The 19,505-nt window shown below is 37.8% G+C and overlaps 1 protein-coding gene across 1 annotated transcript in view; it reads left to right on the top strand.

Annotated features, from left to right (window-relative positions):
- Window positions 1–1,263: 1,263 nt before the first annotated feature.
- The window catches only part of LOC114644562 (uncharacterized), a 337,895-nt gene continuing 319,653 nt past the window's right edge, over window positions 1,264–19,505 (top strand). The window contains exon 1 of the mRNA XM_051934772.1: window positions 1,264–1,276. Coding sequence (XP_051790732.1) covers window positions 1,274–1,276 — 3 coding nt within the window. The 5' untranslated portion in view covers window positions 1,264–1,273. The remainder of the gene's footprint in view (window positions 1,277–19,505) is intronic.

Raw genomic sequence — 19,505 nt, forward strand, 5'->3', positions numbered from 1 at the left:
CCTTAGATGGTCTCCTTATTAGATTACTTCAGCCTATTCCTGCACACAGGAGACCCTGGAAATCCATCTCAATAGATTGTATTACCAAACTCCCTCCTTCACACTACAATTCCACCAAATTATTAGTAGAAGACAGATATTCAAAATGCACCCTTATTGTTCCACTTAAGAAATTGCCTACACCTAAAGAGTTAGCTAATATTTTTGTTAAAGGAGTGGTCCGTTTCCATCGATTCTCTGGGTCAAATATTTTGGACAGATTACCTTAAGTTGTTCTAATGTTTTGAGTTTTTTCTATGACTAGGGTACAGTGTAAATTAATTTCTCGATATCATCTGGAAGCTAATGGTCAAAATAAGAGTGTGACTATAGATCTGGAAAAACAATTATTGCACAATAAATTTGTAGCAAACTAATTGGAATAAAATGTTATCTGTAGAAGAGTTTGCCAGCAATGTACTTTATCATTCTACAAAACTGTCTCCTTTTGAGTGTTTGTACAGCTTCAAATGGAACAATCTCCACTGCTATATTCTTTCATTGTGTCCTCATCAGTATCTCGCTAGGCTCAGTTCAGTGTGGCAGCTGGTCAGGGTAAACTTGAGGATATCAGAAGCTTCTTTAGATCATTTTGAGACCGGAAAAGTTTCAGGTGAGGCAGCAGGTGTACCTCACTGTGCTAGACATACACCAAAGGGTTCCATCCTATAAACTGACTCCATGATATTTTGGCCCGTATGTTATTTGTAGGAGAGTTGGTCCCATTTTGTATACCATGGTGCTTACAGCTCATTTGAACATTCAAGGTATATTCCATGTCTCAAGATTCATGTGTGTATAGATAAGAATTTTTTTTTTACTTCTGAATAGTCAAACAACAAGTCATGTCATTTGCCTCATTATTTAGTGATTAACTGATTATCTTTGTTTTTCCTGTTCCATGAATTCCAAGATTAGTAAAATGGATTTTGATTTGAGTATATATTAATTAAAATAGCTACTACAACTTTGTATCAGGGCTTATTTTTTCATAGTTTATTCTCGTATTTTCAGAGTTAATGTTATCTAACACTTATTTTAAACCTGTATTTCAAGAAGTCATGTTTTGCATTCTCTCTTTCTCTCTTATGTACATATAAAGAGTTTTTTGTTACTTCTGAATAGTCAAACAACAAGTCATGTCATCTGCCTGATTTTTTAGTGATTCACTGATGTTTGTTCTTCTTGTTCCATGTAATGGCGTGTTTTTAAAATGAAGTATGAGCCTCCTCCTATGGTGAGTATACACTGAAATAGCTAATTCAACTTTGTGTCAGTGCTTGTTTTTTCATACTTTACTCTCATATTTTCAGACTTAATGTTTTCAAACACTGTTTTATTAAATGTGCACTTCATGAAGTCATGTTTTGTTTAAGAAATGTCTCTTAAATTATGCATTAATTGCTACTGTACACTGTTACATTCGCTGTTCTTATGTATATTTATGAGAATGAGTTTCAAATCTTACTTAAAGATTCATCTCTTTACTCACTCTATTGACATATTTACTGTTAATAATATTGTTTTTCTATCCTTCTCTAACAAAGTACTGTTTAAAACATTTTACTTGTCAATTTTAAAGCAACTTAACTCCTGTATTTTAATAAAATTGTATTACTTCAGCAGCTGCAGTAGTTTCAGATCAGTAAACACAGCAGTCCAGCTCTTAAGATTAATAACAGGACTCAGTAAACTTTAAATTACTCCTAAGTAATGTTTTTCTTGACAGTAGTAGGATTTCATATTAGATAATGACTTCTACAATTCCAATCTGTCTGGCACCTCAGTTACAGCTACTCTGGTGACAACACCACATGAAGATTCCAGAAGAGTGGGAGGAATTGGCATTAGGGCAAGTTTCTTCTAAGAGTCAGCCTAGATATTTATTCTGAATTTTATGTTTGACCACATAAGGAGACAGAAGCTACTTTATTCATGTGACATATTCTCCATTGACGCACACAAGTCTTCAGAATGATAAAAGTAATTCACAGAACCAAGACAGCACAGCTTGTAAATAAGATCATTTGTTCAGAGTAAAACACTATCAGCAACTAAAGCCAAATCATTGAATAATGTAGGATATAGAACGTTTTTCAGCATTTTTGTTATATTGTTCAACTGATCTGAATCTAAAAGTGAAGAAAACACAAACTGTAGCAGGTGTTATGTGATTGATTTTATTTAAATTCAACTCATTCCTGCTTTGTAATTTTTTCATCCTGTACATGTCCGGACCAGAATAAAGACAGCTTTAGCTCTGCCAATAGCATGAAAATTGTGTTTAAATAAGTCTTAAAATGATTATTTTCAAGGAAATTTTATTAGAAATATTTTAGGTTGCCTCTTCCAAAAGGCTTTTTCACACTAATCAAGGTAAAGGCTTCTTCTTCTTTCGGCTGCTCCCATTAGGGGATGCGACACCGGATCATCTCCTTGAATATCTTCCTGTCCTTGTTATCTTGCTCTGTTACACCCATCACCTGCATGTCCTCTCTCACCACATCCATAAACCTTCTCTTAGGCCTTCCTTTTTTCCTCTTCCCTGGCAGCTCTATCCTTAGCCTCCTTCTCCCAATATACTCCGCATCTCTCCTCCGCACATGTCCAAACCAACGCAATCTCGCCTCTCTGACTTTGTCTCCCAACCATCCAACTTGAGCAGATGTCCTCTCTAATGTCCTCATTTCTAATCCTATCCATCCTTGTCATGCCCAATGCAAATCTTAGCATCTTTAACTCTGCCACCTCCAGCTCTGTCTCCTGCTTTCTGGTCAGTGCCATCGTCTCAACCCATATAACATAGCTGGTCTCACTACCGTCCTGTAGACCTTCCCTTTCACTCTTGCTGATACCCATCTGCTACAAATTACTCCTGACACTCTTCTCCACCCATTCCACCCTGCCTGCACTCTCTTTTTCACCTCTCTTCCACAATCCCCATTATTATGTACTGTTGATCCCAACTATTTAAACTCATCCACCTTCGCCAACTCTACTTCACCCCCTGTATCCTCACCATTCCACTGACCTCACTCTTATTCACACACATGTATTCTATCTTGTTCCTATTGACCTTCATTCCTCTCCTCTCCAGAGCATATCTTCACCTCTCCAGGGTCTCCTCAACCTGCTCCCTACTATCGCTACAGATCACAATGTCATCAGCAAACATCATAGTCCAGAAGGACTGCTGTCTAATCTCGTCTGTCAACCTGTCCATCACCATTGCAAATAAGAAAGGGCTCAGAGCCGATCCCAGATGTAATCCCAACTCCACCTTGAATGCATCCGTAACTCCTACTGCAGACCTCACCACTGTCACACTTCCCTCGTACATATCCTGTACAACTCTTACATACTTTTCTGCCACTCCCGATGTACTCATTCAATACCACAACTCCTCTCGAGGTGCCCTGTCATATGCTTTCTCCAGGTCTACAAAGACGCAATACATCTCCTTCTGGCCTTCTCTAAACTTCTCCATCAACATCGTCAGAGCAAACATTGCATCTGTGGTGCTCTTTCTTGGCATGAAACCATACTGCTGCTCATTAATCATCATCTCACTTCTTAACTGAACTTCCACTACTCTTTCCCATAACTTCATGCTGTGACTCATCAATTTTATCCCCCTGTAGTTACTGCAGTCCTGCACATCCCCCTTATCCTTAAATGTCGGCACCAGTACACTTCTTCTCTACTCCTCAGGCATCCTCTCACTTTCCAAGATTCCATTAAACAATCTGGTTAAAAACTCCACTGCCATCTCTCCTAAACACCTCCATGCTTCCACAGATATGTCATCTGGACCAACGGCCTTTCCATTCTTCATCCTCTTCATAGCTGTCAAATAATAATTCATTACATTTATATAGCGCTTTTCTCAGTACTCAAAGCGCTATCCACACAGCGAGGAACCAGGAAGCGAACCCACAATCTTCCACAGTCTCCTTACTGCAAAGCAGCAGCTGTCCTTACTTCTTCCTTGCTAATCAATTGTACTTCCTGATTCAGTATCTCCACATCATCCTTCCTTTTCTCTCTCTCATTCTCTTTATTTGTTAGGCTCTCAAAGTACTCTTTCCATCTGCTCAACACACTCTCCTTGCTTGTGAGTACGTTTCCATCTTTATCCTTTATCACCCTAACCTGCTGCACATCTTTCCCAACTGCTGCTTTGTCTCAAAAGAAATTATTCATGGATTGATCCAGCCAAACAAGCCACAGTTTTTGACAGCCTCATCTTGGCATCACAGATGACTTGTGCATTAATGAAATTTCACTTCTCACAGTTAACAGAAACATTGTCATTCTCGTTAGGTAAATGTATTTCAGTATGAGTGGAGGAGTGGGGCAAGTGAGTGAGCTACCCAAACCTTATACTGAGAGTTCAACAGTGTGTCAAGGTTATGAGTGGTAACAGTTTCTTCTGCCTTATTCTCTTTAATTTTGTATTTTTCTTTGATTTAAATTATTTTTATAATGAGATACTACCATTGGAATCCCTAGTCTCAGATACACTCTCTCTATTTAAATATATATATATATAAACTGTATAAAAGAAGACCGTTCTTGGGTCTAGTAAGCTGACTCCATTAAAAGTCTTAAGTTATTTTAGAGGCTGTACAAAAGTCTGAGCAGGCTGTCTGTTACGTCATCACACTCAGAGGTTATGCGTGAGCATTCGCACATGTTATTTCTGTATCTAATACGCAGAAAACGCTGTACTTCGAGGAGTCTGCATGTAGCCACATTTATTCAATTGTTTGTTGACGTTGTGTGCACCTGCTTGATGTAAGTTATACGCTTTTCTGTTATTTTTTTTAGAAATAATTTTTCTGCACGTAATGATAAAGCTCTTAACATTGTTTTACTAACATTTTCAGACAACCCTTTATATCAAAGTGTGTTCAATTTAATGTTTAAAGCTGTATTAGTACATTCAGAAATGTTGTTTCTTTACTAATATATAAGAGTTTCTAGAAAACAGACTTGGTAGTGGTTGTTTAAGTAGCGATTTGTTTGAGTCTGTGCAGTGTTAACGCATTTGGTAAATTTTATATAGTGCCTTTGCCAACAACTGCACGTCATAGTGCTCTGTTAATTTCTGCTGCCATCTACTGACCTTTTTTGGGCATTGCCTGTTTTAACATTCTGTGAGCCTTTATTTTTGTGAGTTGTTTTATGTTTATTGTAGTTGTTTTGTTTTAGAAACCACAGATACATATTTATCAGCAAATAAATATTTAGCTCTGCAAAGCCATTGCAACAATTCCGTCCTTTGCAACGTTCAGCAGTTAATTGAGATCTTTCTACATTAAATCTCGTCTGCCTCATCCTTCTTATCAGGGATTAGGATTTGGTGCAACATACACACCAGTTTGACGCACGCACTGTTTAACAAAGATGCCTAGATGTGTCGGGGCTGTTGTGAAAATAAAACAACACCAAACAAGCAAAATCAAACATGGACTTTTGCTAACAATACAAAAGCAGAGAGCTTACAAAATTTACAACAAAGTACAACATACACCAATACCATTATTTACAAGTGTTTAATGACTTAAATAAAATTTGCCAACATTTCTAATAGTAATTCCAGACTGTATTTGAGAGGAGCATATGTTTCCCAAAGAATACTGTAGGTTATTTTATGTCATACACAACTGCAAGAATTCAAGCACACACGCATTAAATCAGTAATTGAAGGACAGAACACTTAAAGGAACAATGCCACTTACCCTTACTTAACCTCTTGAAATAAAGAGCCAAGGAGGCAGCACATCATGAATGGTCTTTAGACCCACTTTTCGGTGCTCCTCTCCATTGCCAGAACATTCCTGGTTGTTTTGTGCTCAACTCTTACTTCTGTCTTATTTAACAGTTTGTCTGTAGATATTTACATTTCAAAAGGGCCCTGTCTGCAGAATCAGAGAAGTTCAAATAGACTGTGCGCATGGCTGAGTGGCATCCATGCAGATGTTGGTGGCTGTCCTTAGGCAGCGTTGTACTATAAATGTCATCCTGGGCTGGAAGCTGTACCCCAATAATTCTCTGTGCTCTCAACACAACCTGCCATAGAGCTTACTGATCAGCTGCTGTGGAACTATGATTCCACACTGAGATACAACTGGTTCAAATACTCTCACTGCACTAAGAATAGCAACACTGAAGCAGCTGTGGTATTTGGAGTAGCTTGGCCATTCCGTGCAGCATTGCATTATTACATGTTGATTTCAATCAGGTGTCTTAAATTTATAAATGATATATGTGGTTAAATGATATAAATGTGGTTAATTTCAGTGTATTTGATAAAGCCTGTGTTTTGGCTGTGAACCTAAAAATGAAAGGAAAACCACATAGGAACAGAAGCACTTCTTTGACTCTGGGTACTGCAAATTTGCAAAACTGAGCAGAAACATGCGTACACAAGAAGGGTGGCTGCTGTGAGAATGTGCCTGACTTTACCTCAAGTTTAGTTTTTATACATTGTGATGTGAGTGCGGAAATGGGTGTGCACAACATTTTTGTGTGTAGGCACCGTTTGTGCATGAGGCCCCTGCCTGTCATTCTCAGAATAGGGTCAATGCCAAACTGTTTTTGTCCATAAAAAAAAATTTAAACTGAGTGTATTCTTTCTTGTCTCAAATGAGAGATAGAGAAGAGATTCTAGAGAAATAAAGAGACCAGCCTGGCTACCTTCATTAAGTGTCAAAAGGACAAAATCATAACCTGCCACAATGTGAAAATAAAAAAAAGGCAAAAGGCACTTCTGTATCTTTTGTGCGCACTTTTTCTTTAACCACAATTTTATACCATTACATACCGTTATACACCTCCGCTGTGTGACTTACCAGTAACGGCTGGGTTTCTGTCCAAACAAATTGGTGCACCAAATCACTTCCATTTGGCCAGGTTTCTATAAATGCCATAACGCAAGCGTCTCTGTAAATGGTCTGAAAGCGTGCACATGTTTGAAGTTCATCCACTTTATTTCAGAGAAACTGAACATTCCCCATTATAAAAGAGTTGGTAAGGGGGGTCGAACTCCATGTATTGTAAACCTCTGTTCCCTCCTCTTTCCTCACTTTATTATTTTTTCTTGGTTATGCCACTATTGTCACAAGTTACTTTTTTAATAATATTGTTAAGAGTCACTGAGAAATCAGGTGCTGCATACGTATGTTCAGGTGAGTTCCACTGGAACAGGTACTCTCTGCTATTGGTAATTTGTGCAGGCTGATTAAGAGGGGTAGCATGAAGACCCCAGGTTAGATAAAAGTACATCTGAATGATAAAGATAAGAATAAACATCTTGAATTAGTTTACTTTGCTGCTACAATGCTAACTATCAGAAAAGATTGGAAAAGGTATACAGATATAAAAGAAAGAAAGAAACATATCGCAAAAGATTTAACTAAACACAGAGCGAGACAATCCTGCTGTTGGTCATTACGAGTCCAGCTCCATAATTAGATCCCTAGTGAGTTAAAGCCAAAAACACTCATGTGCCTCTGCTGCTGGCCAGATTTCACTCCTGTTTCTCTGAGAAACTGTATAGTCATGTTCAGAGATGGCACCATTAGGAGAAAGCCATGTTATGATCTGGGGTGTTTTATTTGTTGTTTTTCTGACCTCTTTTCTGTGTTTCTTGACTTTCTGTTCATCCCATTATTATTTCTTATTCATGAGGAATCCATTTAATTTAGTTTATTCTTTCAATGAAGTGTATTTAGAAATGTTAAAATTGGTAAAATTTTAATGTGCTATCTTTATTGTTTACTTGGGGTATCAGTGTGTTTGTTTATGGTTGCCATGGTTTTTCTGTGAAAGATGACCCACAGTGCTCTTGTGTGATGCCATCTATGCAACAGTTTGAGAGGTCAGCGCCATTCAACTATCCAAGTTTATTGATAACAAAACCAAACCAGGTTTGAAAGAAAACTCTAGTTTTAATCCTTCTGATTTGATATTTAGACTGTAATTTTTTATTATTGTGTTGAGTTTACAGTATATGAAACGTAGCATGGCTGCTGCTCCAGACAACCATCTTTTGGAGGCTGTTGAAATTACCCATAGCATATTGGGAAGGGCCTTTACTAAAATTCACTGAACAGAGTAATGTATGTGCCAACCTCATCCTCAGGGGTACACAGATTTAAACTGAGTTTAATCCTTCTTCTCTCTATCAGTAAATGAGAGATAGAGAGAAGGTTCTGGAATTACTATTGTAGTGGGGCTACATAATAAGTATTTGTTTTATGTCTGTGTTGAGTTACGTTTTGTTTTCATCGTCCTGTTTACTATCCTATATATATGTGCATCAGTAAATGTTGTCCCCGTAAGCGAAAAAGGGAAGGATGATGGAGAGAGGCCAAAGCCCACGAGACAGAAATTGTCTGTTAAACTCACCAGAAATATCCAGGACACTCCGTATTTAAAAAAGAGGATTGAAAGGAAAAAGAGAGGAAAGAGAGATAGAGAGATATGAAAAGTAGATTAGAGGAATCAAGACGAGAAAGGAGACAATTTACCCATTCAATTACCAACTTATCACTGCCGTTCATTAAATCATTCCACTGTTTGTTTTTTCAACATCCGATTTATTATCAAGACAGCCAGTGCCAAGAAACCTCAGGATTCGGATTCATACCAGCCATTGCCAGGACTTTAACGGTGAGGTCATTTTGATTTCAGGAAGGAGCACAATAACGCTACAGCCAGTATCAATACTGCTGGACTTCATTATCGTTGGACTCATTTATCACCACATTTCAACTGCCGTGTATGATTAATCTGTGTTTGTGTTTGTGTTCTGTGTTTCTATTTAGTGTTTAAGGGCAAGGGAAGGTTCTTTGTAAATATTTATATATTCATGTTTTATAATAATTAATCACTGGTGTCATTGGGATAGTGGTGTTTTGTGCACTCATACATACATTATTGAATATTTGTTTGTCTGTTTCATTTACAATATAACCGTGTTTGATTTTACATCCCTGTCTACTGTTTGCTGGTTATTTCGTCGTGTGGAAAAAAAGTACAACTTATAAGGAGTACGGCTTGTTACTAGATCATGAAGGCTCAGGTTATCCAAGGAATAGTCTCGGTAGTGTAGTGTATTCTGGGTAAGGGGTCGGCCGTTACACTATTTTGATCAAAACAAAACATTCTTCTAGAAGGCACTAGATATAGGTGAATCTCATTTACATAACAGAATTATCACATTGTTTTTTTCCTTATTTTTAAATATTTTTATAAGGATTTTTTTATTTTTTAATTAAAAAATGTTTGTTGAAATGGTTTAATAAATTTGAGAAAGATGTAAAATTATTTGTCTTAATTTCAGCCTGCAATAGTAATTTTAAGAAGTTGTGTAATCAATATGCTAAAAGCCACTGTTTCCCTTTGACGACAAACAACTTATCAAAATGTGGAAGATTTATTTGGACAAATAACCTTTATTTTGAGTGACATTTTGCATATTTTCTATTGATTGTTTTTCTATTGATTCTGTTGATTGACGATAAGCCCAATCTTAGTGAGGACATGTGGCTTCGCCTGGAAAATATTAGGGAAAGAGGTCTTATGTTAGGAGTGTGTTATAGACCACCCAATTCAGACAGTAATTTCAACACCCATCTTTTTAGTAATATCAAAAAAGCAAGTTTATAGGGAGATATTATAGTTGTGGGGGATTTTAATTATCCAAATATTAACTAGGAGTTTTTAGAAGTAATCAGTGACTGTTTTTTAACACAGTATGTTAAAGCACCAACACGGGGTGAAGCCTGTCTGGATTTAGTATTTTGTAATAATCAAGATAGAATTGAGGGTGTAGAGGTGATTGAACCACTAGGGTCAAGTGACCATAATATAATACAATTCTCAGTATTTTGTAAAAGTGCGGATGCAAAGACTAAAATTATTAAGTTGAACTTTGGTAGGGCAAATTTTGAGCAGATGTAACAAAGTCTAAGGAGGACAGACCAGGATAAGCTTTTAATTGTGGAGACAGTCGAGGAGCAGTGGAACAGGTTTAAAAATGTTTTACTTGTAATGCAGGACAGATACATACCTAAAAAACTGCTTTATTAGGCGTATAAGACTAATGATTGCAAAATGAATCGTAGAGTGTATGAGAATATGAGAGCAACCATTAAGAAGGATATCAGGGAGGCTAAAAGACAGTTGGAGAGGAATGTAGCAGATAAGGTGAAAGAAGATCCTAAGAATTAGTGGATGCCCTAAACTTACATTTTTCTGAGGTGATCACAAGTAAGGAAGTGGATAACCTCCCAGAGGTAAATGGGACTACCAAGGAGGTACTGAGGGATTTGGAAATTGTAGAGGGAGAAGTACTGATCAGATTAAATAAGATGAAATCAAACAAATCACCAGGACCACATGTTATTTCCCCTCAAGTTCTTAAGGAGCCTAGTGAGTACAGATAAAAAACCCTTGGTGCATATTTTTAGGAAGTCACTGCGCACTGGAGAGATTCTGAAGGACTGGAAAATGGCAAATATCATCCCATTATATAAAAAAAGGTAACAGGGCAGATCCAAGCAACTACAGGCCAGTAAGCTTAACATGCATCACATCAAAATTAATGGAATGTGTTATTAAGGATAAGATTGAGCAGCACATGACAAGTACTGGAGGTTTTCAGAACAGTCAGCATGAGCTCAGAAGAGGGAGGTCGTGTTTTACTAACATGCTGAAATTCTATGAAGAGGCAACAAAAGGATACGATCAAAGTGGAGCAGATGATGTTATTTATCTTGACTTTCAGAAAGCATTTGATAAGGCGCCATATGAGTTTTTAGATGGGTGCAGAATTAGCTGAGACACAGGAAGCAGAAGGTGATGGTGCGAGGAACCTCATCAGAACTGGCCGATGTTAAGAGTGGTGTTCCATAGGGTTCAGTGCTAGGGCCGCAGCTATTTTTAACATATATAAATGATTTAGATAGGAATATGAGTAACCAGCTGGTTAAGTTTGCAGATGATACCAAGATACAGTAGGTGGATTGGCAGATAATTTGAAATCCGTTAAGTCATTACAGAAGGACTTGGATAGCATACAGGCTTGGGCAGATTTGTGGCAAATGAAATTTAATGTCAGTAAATGTAAAGTATTACATATAGGAAGTAAAAATGTTAGGTTTGAATATAAAATGGGTCGGAAAATCGAGAGTACTCCTTATGAGAAGGATTTAGGAGTCATAGTGGACTGTAAGAAATCTGTAGATGTTTATATTTCTTATGTGAAAAGGAACAATCACATCATTGTACAAACATATCAACAACAAGTCCATGGTTGTCTTCCTTCTCTTGTAAAAGCCTCACAATAACAGAGTCATCTGCAAATTCCAGGATATGTCTGTTCTGTAGTCACTAGTACAGTATATCAAATAAACAATAGAGGTTTTTCTGCCTCACTCCGAACTGTCCATGCAATGTGGCCACAGAGAGCTTAAATAACTCAGCACATCCACATAAAAACGACAAGGGGTGAGCTTTCTTGAAGGCTTTTACTGGACGTACCTCGTTGTAAACTGAAATATATACAAAAGAAACATACAGGTATATACAGTTGTATAACCAAAGACAATAAAGAATGATTTACAAAGCAATACATAGCAGACAGTTTACATTAAACAATGAAGCTTTAAAAGATGCTTACAAGGCAAGTGACTTCCACAGTTGGATCAAGACAAAGAGAAGCGCGTAGACAGAGGTTCAGATTGCTGCGTACCACAGCTAACCAGACCCAGGGGTTTATATACCTTAAAGATATGCTTCGGACGTGACTGAAACAAGAGATAAAGGGGTGCCTATGTGAGACACATGGGGTGTATTGTATTCAAATGTTTATTATGGGACCTACATGCTTTACTCAAGTTTCATAGTCTTTAATGAAACCACTGTGAGTGTGGGATGTGACTGACTGGTGTGTTAATAAATGACAAGATAAAGGGGGAGCACAGTTCAACAAATAATAGCTAACAGCTAACAACATGTGAGGCAGAACAGAGGTGATAACCAGCAACCTTGGGGGATACCAAGATATTCTTAGGCTATCAGAAGAACAGCCATTAACACTTACTCTTTCTCTTCTCTTTGTTAAAAATTCCAGAATCCACCACACCAAGTTAGGGTCTGAACAGAACTGATCATTCAGTTAGTCAACTAAAAGTATGAGTTTATTATATTAAAAGCAGATGAGAAATCAATAAATGACAATCTTGCTTGGTTATTATCTTTTCAAGTGCTAATATGATAAATTCAGAAGTGCTGCTATGGTTTTCTGCACCCCTCTGTAAGAAAATGTAGCCAAATTGGTAAAGATCGTGATAGGCCTGGTTTTTGTTAAGTAGGTGTCTCTTAATTAACTTCTCAAAGGATTTCTTGACATGAGAAGTTAATGCCACCGGTCTGAAGTTGGTTAATGTTTTGGGGCATGTAGTTTTTTGCTAAAAGAATAATATTTGCCTGTTTCCATAAGCTGTTTACTTTCTGTAAATCCAAAGACATCTCAAATAAGGAGTGAAATACTGGAGAAAGCTGCTCTGCACTTCATAGGAGTGAAGAAGATGTCCAATTATTTTGTCTGGAACCAAACTTTTTTTTTTTTTTTTTGTTTTAGTTTAAGGATCTTTCTGACATCATTCTGATCAAAGAAGGGCCGACTCCTGCCTCCATTACCCTGTTCTTTTGTTGACTAATTTCCAAAGCAAAGATGTGTGCATTCAAATGTTGAATAAAATTAATTGAAGTTTTGAGTCATTAACTAATAGTCAGTTTTAACCCCTGCCAGTTCAACACAATTGTTGTTTTTTCTATGAATGGCAGCCATCATCTTCATGCCATTCCACAATGAACCCAGGTTATCAGTCTGCATTTCATTCTCAGCTTTGTTCTTATACTTCAGCTTTGCCCACCTGATTTCATGTTTCACCTCCTTCTGTAATTCTTTCTGTTCAGTTCATGTTCCATGTTTAAATGCCTCTGGTAATCCATGGCTTATTGTTAGGGTATATCTTGACTGATTTCACAGAAATTACGCTGTCCTCGCAGAACTTTATACAAATGCAGTGTCCATCAGTTCATCAACACCTGCTTAGGATTCTTTATATACGGACCAGTTAGTGCATTCAAAACAGCCATGCAGATGCTCAACAAAATCCTCGTCCCAGACTTTCATTTGTTTACTTTCTGGCTTTTCTCTTTTAAAAATGTGTTTATAGATAGAAATAAGTTGAAGGCAGTTATGATCCGATGAATTAATTAATGGCTTTGCTCTAGATTCATTAGTGCCTTTGATCTTCCCATAGTACTGATCAAGTAGTGTATTGTGATGAGTTGGGCAAGTGACATGCTACTAAAAATTATGCAGCGTTTCGCTCAGTGTACACTGATTAAAGTTTCCAAAATAAAATTTGCACAGTCAAGAGACAGTGATTCCCATCTCCTTATCATATTATGAAGCAGCTGTGGTGTTTGAAATAGTTTGGCCATTTTGTGCACCATTGTATTGTTACATGTTGATTACAATCTGGAGCCTTAAATTTCTAAGCAATATGTGGTTAACTTCTGTGTAATTGATAAAGCCCATGTCATGGGTATGAACCTTAAAAATAAAGGGAAATCACACAGGAACAGCAGCACTGCTTTGATGCTGGGTGCAAAACCGAGCAGAAACATGAGTACGCAAGAGGGATACTGCCATGAGAACGTGCGTGGCCTTCCGCTAAGTTTAGTTTTTATACATTGTGATGTGAGCGGGGAAACAGCCATAAACAACATTTTTGTGTGTAGGCACCATTTGTGCATGAGGCCCCGGCCTGTCATTCTCAGAATAGGGTCAGTGCCAACATTTTTTGTTCAGGAAAAAAGCTTTAAACTGAGTTTGTTCCATCAGAGAGGAGGTTCTAGAGAAATAAAGAGACCAGCCTCATTGGCTTCATTAAGTGTCAAAAGGACAAAATCGTAACAAGCCAGAGTGTGAAAATTAAAACAGGAAAAGGCACAAACTAAGATCTAGATGTAGAATGAACAGCCATGCCTGAATAAATCTCCTTTTTTTCACCCTTTTCAGGATTTCTTCTAGTTAATTCACCATAAGCAACATTTTGTGTTTCTGTTGCTGTTAACCAAGTATGGTTAGGGGGCTTACAAGAGTGCACGTGACATCACTGTGATGTTGTCTCATGGTCATTTGGTTATTTGTAAAGAAGTGAGCCATTTCCTTAATACATATCTGTACTTTGTTTTTCAAGAAAAAGAGACATTGAATACAACACTGAGATTTCTTCCTTGAGCAATTTGCTGTCAGGGTTTGTTTTCGTTTTTGTTCCATTGCCCAAGTAAATATTACACATTCTGCTCACTCTTCTTGAGTTTGGCCACTGTATTCAGTTTAGTGTTTACTGAACCTGATTGCCTCTCTTCTCTTTTGAATTTCTCTTTGGAAAACCTAATACTGTTTTTATTCTGTATATTTTAAAAGATTCTGTGAGTTTGTTTCTTTTTGTTCTTAGCTGCCCTATTTTTTGTTTTTCTGAAGTGCTGCTCTATATTTTGCACTTATTTATTGCTAATATTATTCTTTTATTTATTAATAAAAGTAAGTGTGACATTTTTTCTATTTTTTATTAGCACAGTGATTTTGAATTGCCATTGTTACAACACAGTGTTGTTAGCTACAGAGCACATGTCCAAAAATGACATACTTAACACCATCTAAATGATGATATGAAAAGCGGTGCATCAGACATGTTATTATCTGAGTTTGCCAATTTTTTTAAAAAACAGCCTTTTGTGTGCATTTATTGCATGTTCTTTAGTATACCCAACTCCAGACTTATTTCTTTTGTTTCTTTTCAATAGTTTTTTGATTAGCATTTTGGTAGTACTAAACAACAGGACACATGTCTGGTTTTGACTTTGGCTTTGATTAACGTATCCTCACATGGGACCTCATGTATACACAGAGCATAGGCACAAAAATATTGCGTGCAGCTGTTTCCGCGCACACTTTGAGATGTATAAAAACTAAACTTGGTGTAAAGCTACGCAGATTTTCTCAGTAGCCCCCTTCCTTGAATGTTTCTGCTTGGTTTTGTGAGCTGGTAGCACCTAGTGTCAAAGCAGTGCTACTGTTTCTGTGCCATTTACCTTTCTTTTCATATTCGCAGCAATAATGAGGAATTTATAAAATACACTGAAATTAATTGCATATTGTTTACAAATTTAATTCACTTCATTGAAATCATTCTGTAAAAATATAATGGTGCATGGAGTGGCCAAACTGTTCCAACTACCATAACTGCTATATCGTTGTTAGAAGACATCGCAAATGGAAGAATTAGAAGGGAATGTTTATTTATAGATGATGATGATGATGATGATGATGACTGATTTCTAAGTCGATTTCGACTTCTAAAAGCTCTCCTCTTGGAGCTGTGTGCTGAACCTGCGTCGGCTTTACAAAGGCAGACTTTGAGAAATTGTGCTCTACCTGGTCCTTTGCAAGTTCTGTCCACTACTGGGTTTTTAACCACAGGAGCTTTTCAACCTGAACCTGCTAACCGATCGTGTATTTCACAAATGTCACTGAATCACACCATGCCAGCTGCATATGATTGCATGATTTGTTTGTCATCCACATATATAAGAATTCCTTACACTGTGATTGAACTGCGAAACATCAAAGTGCAATACTCAGCAATGTCCGGTTTCCCAAATGTAATCAGAGCGGTCAATTGCACATACAATGCTATTGCAATGGCACTGGGCAAGTTACATCAGCCAAAAGAATGAACTGGCATTACAGCATATATAGCTGGAGAGCCTATAAAAATGGCAGCTCCGTGCAGTCGCAGATGCTTTTTCCAGCTAGCGCGGCAAAAGGCAAGCAGTTCTTTTAAAGACATCGAGTCACCGCAAATAGCCATATAAAGAGCAGAGAATTGATCCGTTGTGTAGCTTGGCCAATGCTATGCTATAAAGGCGCTTTCAGAGAAAGAATTTGCTTATGTAAATAGAAAACATTTCTACTCAATTAATATGCTTCTCTGTAGTCCATAGTAAGTGTTTTGCATTGTGCTGGTATGTAGAGTCCTGCATAATGTGGCACACAATCGTGGCTTGCCCGTACCTGAAGAGATGCAGTATGATGAACCTACCCTGACCCACGAAATGATCAGCCAAATTGGAAAGTGTTACAGCTTTGTTTGAATATAATTTTTTTTTTTTTTTTAATTAATTTTTATGTAATCATTCCATACAAATAGATCAATTTATAACCAAACAAAATTGAAGACAAATCAAACCCCACTACTGAGAAGGAGAGCTTAGCCAAAGGAGAATTGCTTAGGGCTTTTTAACCCCTTAACCGCCCTCTGCCGGATATATCCGGCATCGTAGCTTTAATGCTGACGCCTTACTGCCGGAATTATCCGACACATTTGCCTGTGGTTATGTGAATGCCTGGCGCGTAGTATAACTGACAGTTTGGCGTGGGTATTATTACTACGTTGTATTTCGACAACTCTGCGCTTGTATTGGCCGAAAGTGAAAGCTGTGAATATGGCGAAACGTAAACTGACTTCAAGTGAGGTTTTGCAGGCGATTTTGGACAATAATTCTGATCATGATTGTAGCAGTTCTGAAGAAGATTTTAGCGACAATGATGATCAGCAACGTGCACTGCATGATACTGTGAATGACGGCGCATCGGATGATGGCGATGAGTGGGTGTATCCCCAGCATCTCAACTGGACTGCTGCCTGAGGTGAACTACCTTTTCTGCATCCGTTTGAGGAAACGTGTGGCTTTACTGTTGATGTAAACAATTACACTGCTGAGCAGTTTTATGAGCTGTTTGTGTCACCTGATTTGATCAGACATTTTGTTCATCAGACAAATCTGTATGCAGCACAGTTTATTGAGAAAAATCCCAATTTACCTCCACATTCCAGTGTTCGTGCTTGGGTAGACACTGATGAAAACGAAATGAAAAAATTCATTGGGATGTTGATGTTGATGGGAATAATCAGAAAACCAGATATTGAGATGTACTGGTCTACAGATCCTATGTATGCAACACCTATTTTTGCAGCTATCATGACACGTAACCGATTCTCTTTGCTGCTGAAATTCTTTCATTTGAATGACAACAGAAATGAGCCAGATAAGAAAGATCCAAACCGCGACCGCTTGTTCAAGCTACGTCCTTTGATTGATCATTTATTTGAAGCATTTCAGTTGCCCTACATGCCAGGACCGTCAGTTACAGTTGATGAAAGTTTATTGTTGTGGAAGCCTGAGGAAAGGTACATTTTGTGTTTTATTATGTGTTTGCCCATTTCTAGAACTTGCACAACATTTAGTGGTCAATACTGCTTGAATAAATGTAAAAAATGTAAAAAAAATGTAAAAAAGTAAAAAAACGAAAATTGTTCAGATTTCGCCTGGCGTGGGGAATATTTAGGGAGTTGGCGGTTAAAGGGTTAATAAGGCAACAATAAACAAAAGAAAGGGAGAAATAAATATATATGTAAATAAGAGATGGAGGAGGGAATTAAATGCGGTAATAGTTATTTCTCTTATTCTAAAATATTATTGATTAGATCCTGCCAGGTTTTGAAAAAAATTTGTACAGATCATTTAACTGAGAATGTGATTTTTTCCAATTTCAAATAATATAAAACATCTGTTTCCCACTGACTTATCAGGGGAGAATTAGGATTCTTCCAATTTAACAGAATAAGTCTGCGTGCCAAAAGTGTAGTGAATGCAATCACCGTTTGCTTGTCCTTTTCCACTTCAAGTCCGTCTGGAAGAACACCGAACACAGCTGTTAATGGGTTAGGAGGGATTGTGATACCAAGGCTGTCTGAAAGGCACTTAAAAATTTTGGTCCAAAATGATGTTAGTTTGGTGCAGGCCCAAAACATGTGACCCAGTGAGGCAGGAGCTTGGTTGCAGCGTTCGCAGGTTGGATCCTGCCCTGGAAACATTTTGGACAGTTTTAAGCGAGACAGATGAGCTCGATATATAATTTTTAGTTGAATAATTCTATGCTTTGCGCATATGGAGCTCGAGTGAATTCTCTGCTTTGCTACCTTCCACTCCTTTTCTGATATATTGATTAAGAGATCTTCTTCCAAATGTCCTCTTGGATCTTTGAATGTAATTAGAACAATGGAAAAACAGGTAATCAGATGCAGCATTTATTTTTGAACCAATTCATTTAAATTGTGGTAAATATCACATAGTACTGCCCTTATATTCCTTAGTTCATTGGTCACATCTCTTACAGCATTCACTATTGCATCTTGTGCCTGTGCTTAAAACTCATTTAAAAAGTGTTTATACTGCTGCATTGTTACGGGGGGGGGGGGGGGGGTGGAACGCTCACGTGCTTTTTACGCTCCAGGCTAGCAAAACAGACATGCACACACAGGCGCGGGAGAGAGAGGCGAGCACACACAGGAGCAGGCTAGGGAGACTCACACACAGGCGCTCCAGGCTCGCAAAAGAGAGAGGCACGCACACACACACACAGACGCTGGAGAGAGAGAGAGCAAGGGACGCATAAGGTAGAGAAGGCTTGTTTTTGTTTTCAGTTCTATTTACAGTGATCGGTTCGTAGCCTGCATTGTTGCAATGTTACTTTTCTTGGTGGTTTATTAAATTACGGATTTTTCAAATGTTCATTTTTTCCCCTGTGCTTAAAACTCATTAAAAAAAGTGTTTTTAGCGAGCGGTTCCTAGCACTATAGCGCAAACTATTGCAGTGTTAGTTTTCTCAGTGTTATTCAATGTTTTTACATTTAGTTTACTATTACGCTGTGCATTCTGTGGTATTATTAACTATATTTGTGCTTAAAAACTAATATATATATATATATATATATATATATATATATATATATATATATATATATATATATATATATATATATATACATATATATATACATATATACATACAGTTCGTACGGTCTGGAACGGATTAATTGTATTTACATACAATCCTATGGGAGAATTATTGCTTCGGTTCACGACCAACTCGGTTTACGACCAGAGTTTTGGAACGAATTATGGTCGTGAACCGAGGTTCCACTGTACTGTCTTTCCCATATCCACCATACTGTAACTTTGGTATTGTGCATGATCTTTAGTTGTTTACTTACATCCATCCATCCATCCATTTTCCAACCCGCTGAATCCGAACACAGGGTCACAGGGGTCTGCTGGAGCCAATCCCAGCCAACACAGGGCACAGGGCAGGAACCAATCCTGGACAGGGTGCCAACCTACTGCAGGACACACACAAACACACCCACACACCAAGCACACACTAGGGCCAATTTAAAATCGCCAATCCACCTAACCTGCATGTCTTTGGACTGTGGGAGGAAACCGGAGCGCCCGGAGGAAACCCACGC

The sequence above is a fragment of the Erpetoichthys calabaricus genome, chromosome 12 (assembly GCF_900747795.2).
Source record: "Erpetoichthys calabaricus chromosome 12, fErpCal1.3, whole genome shotgun sequence".
NCBI classification, from domain to species: Eukaryota; Metazoa; Chordata; class Cladistia; order Polypteriformes; family Polypteridae; genus Erpetoichthys; species Erpetoichthys calabaricus.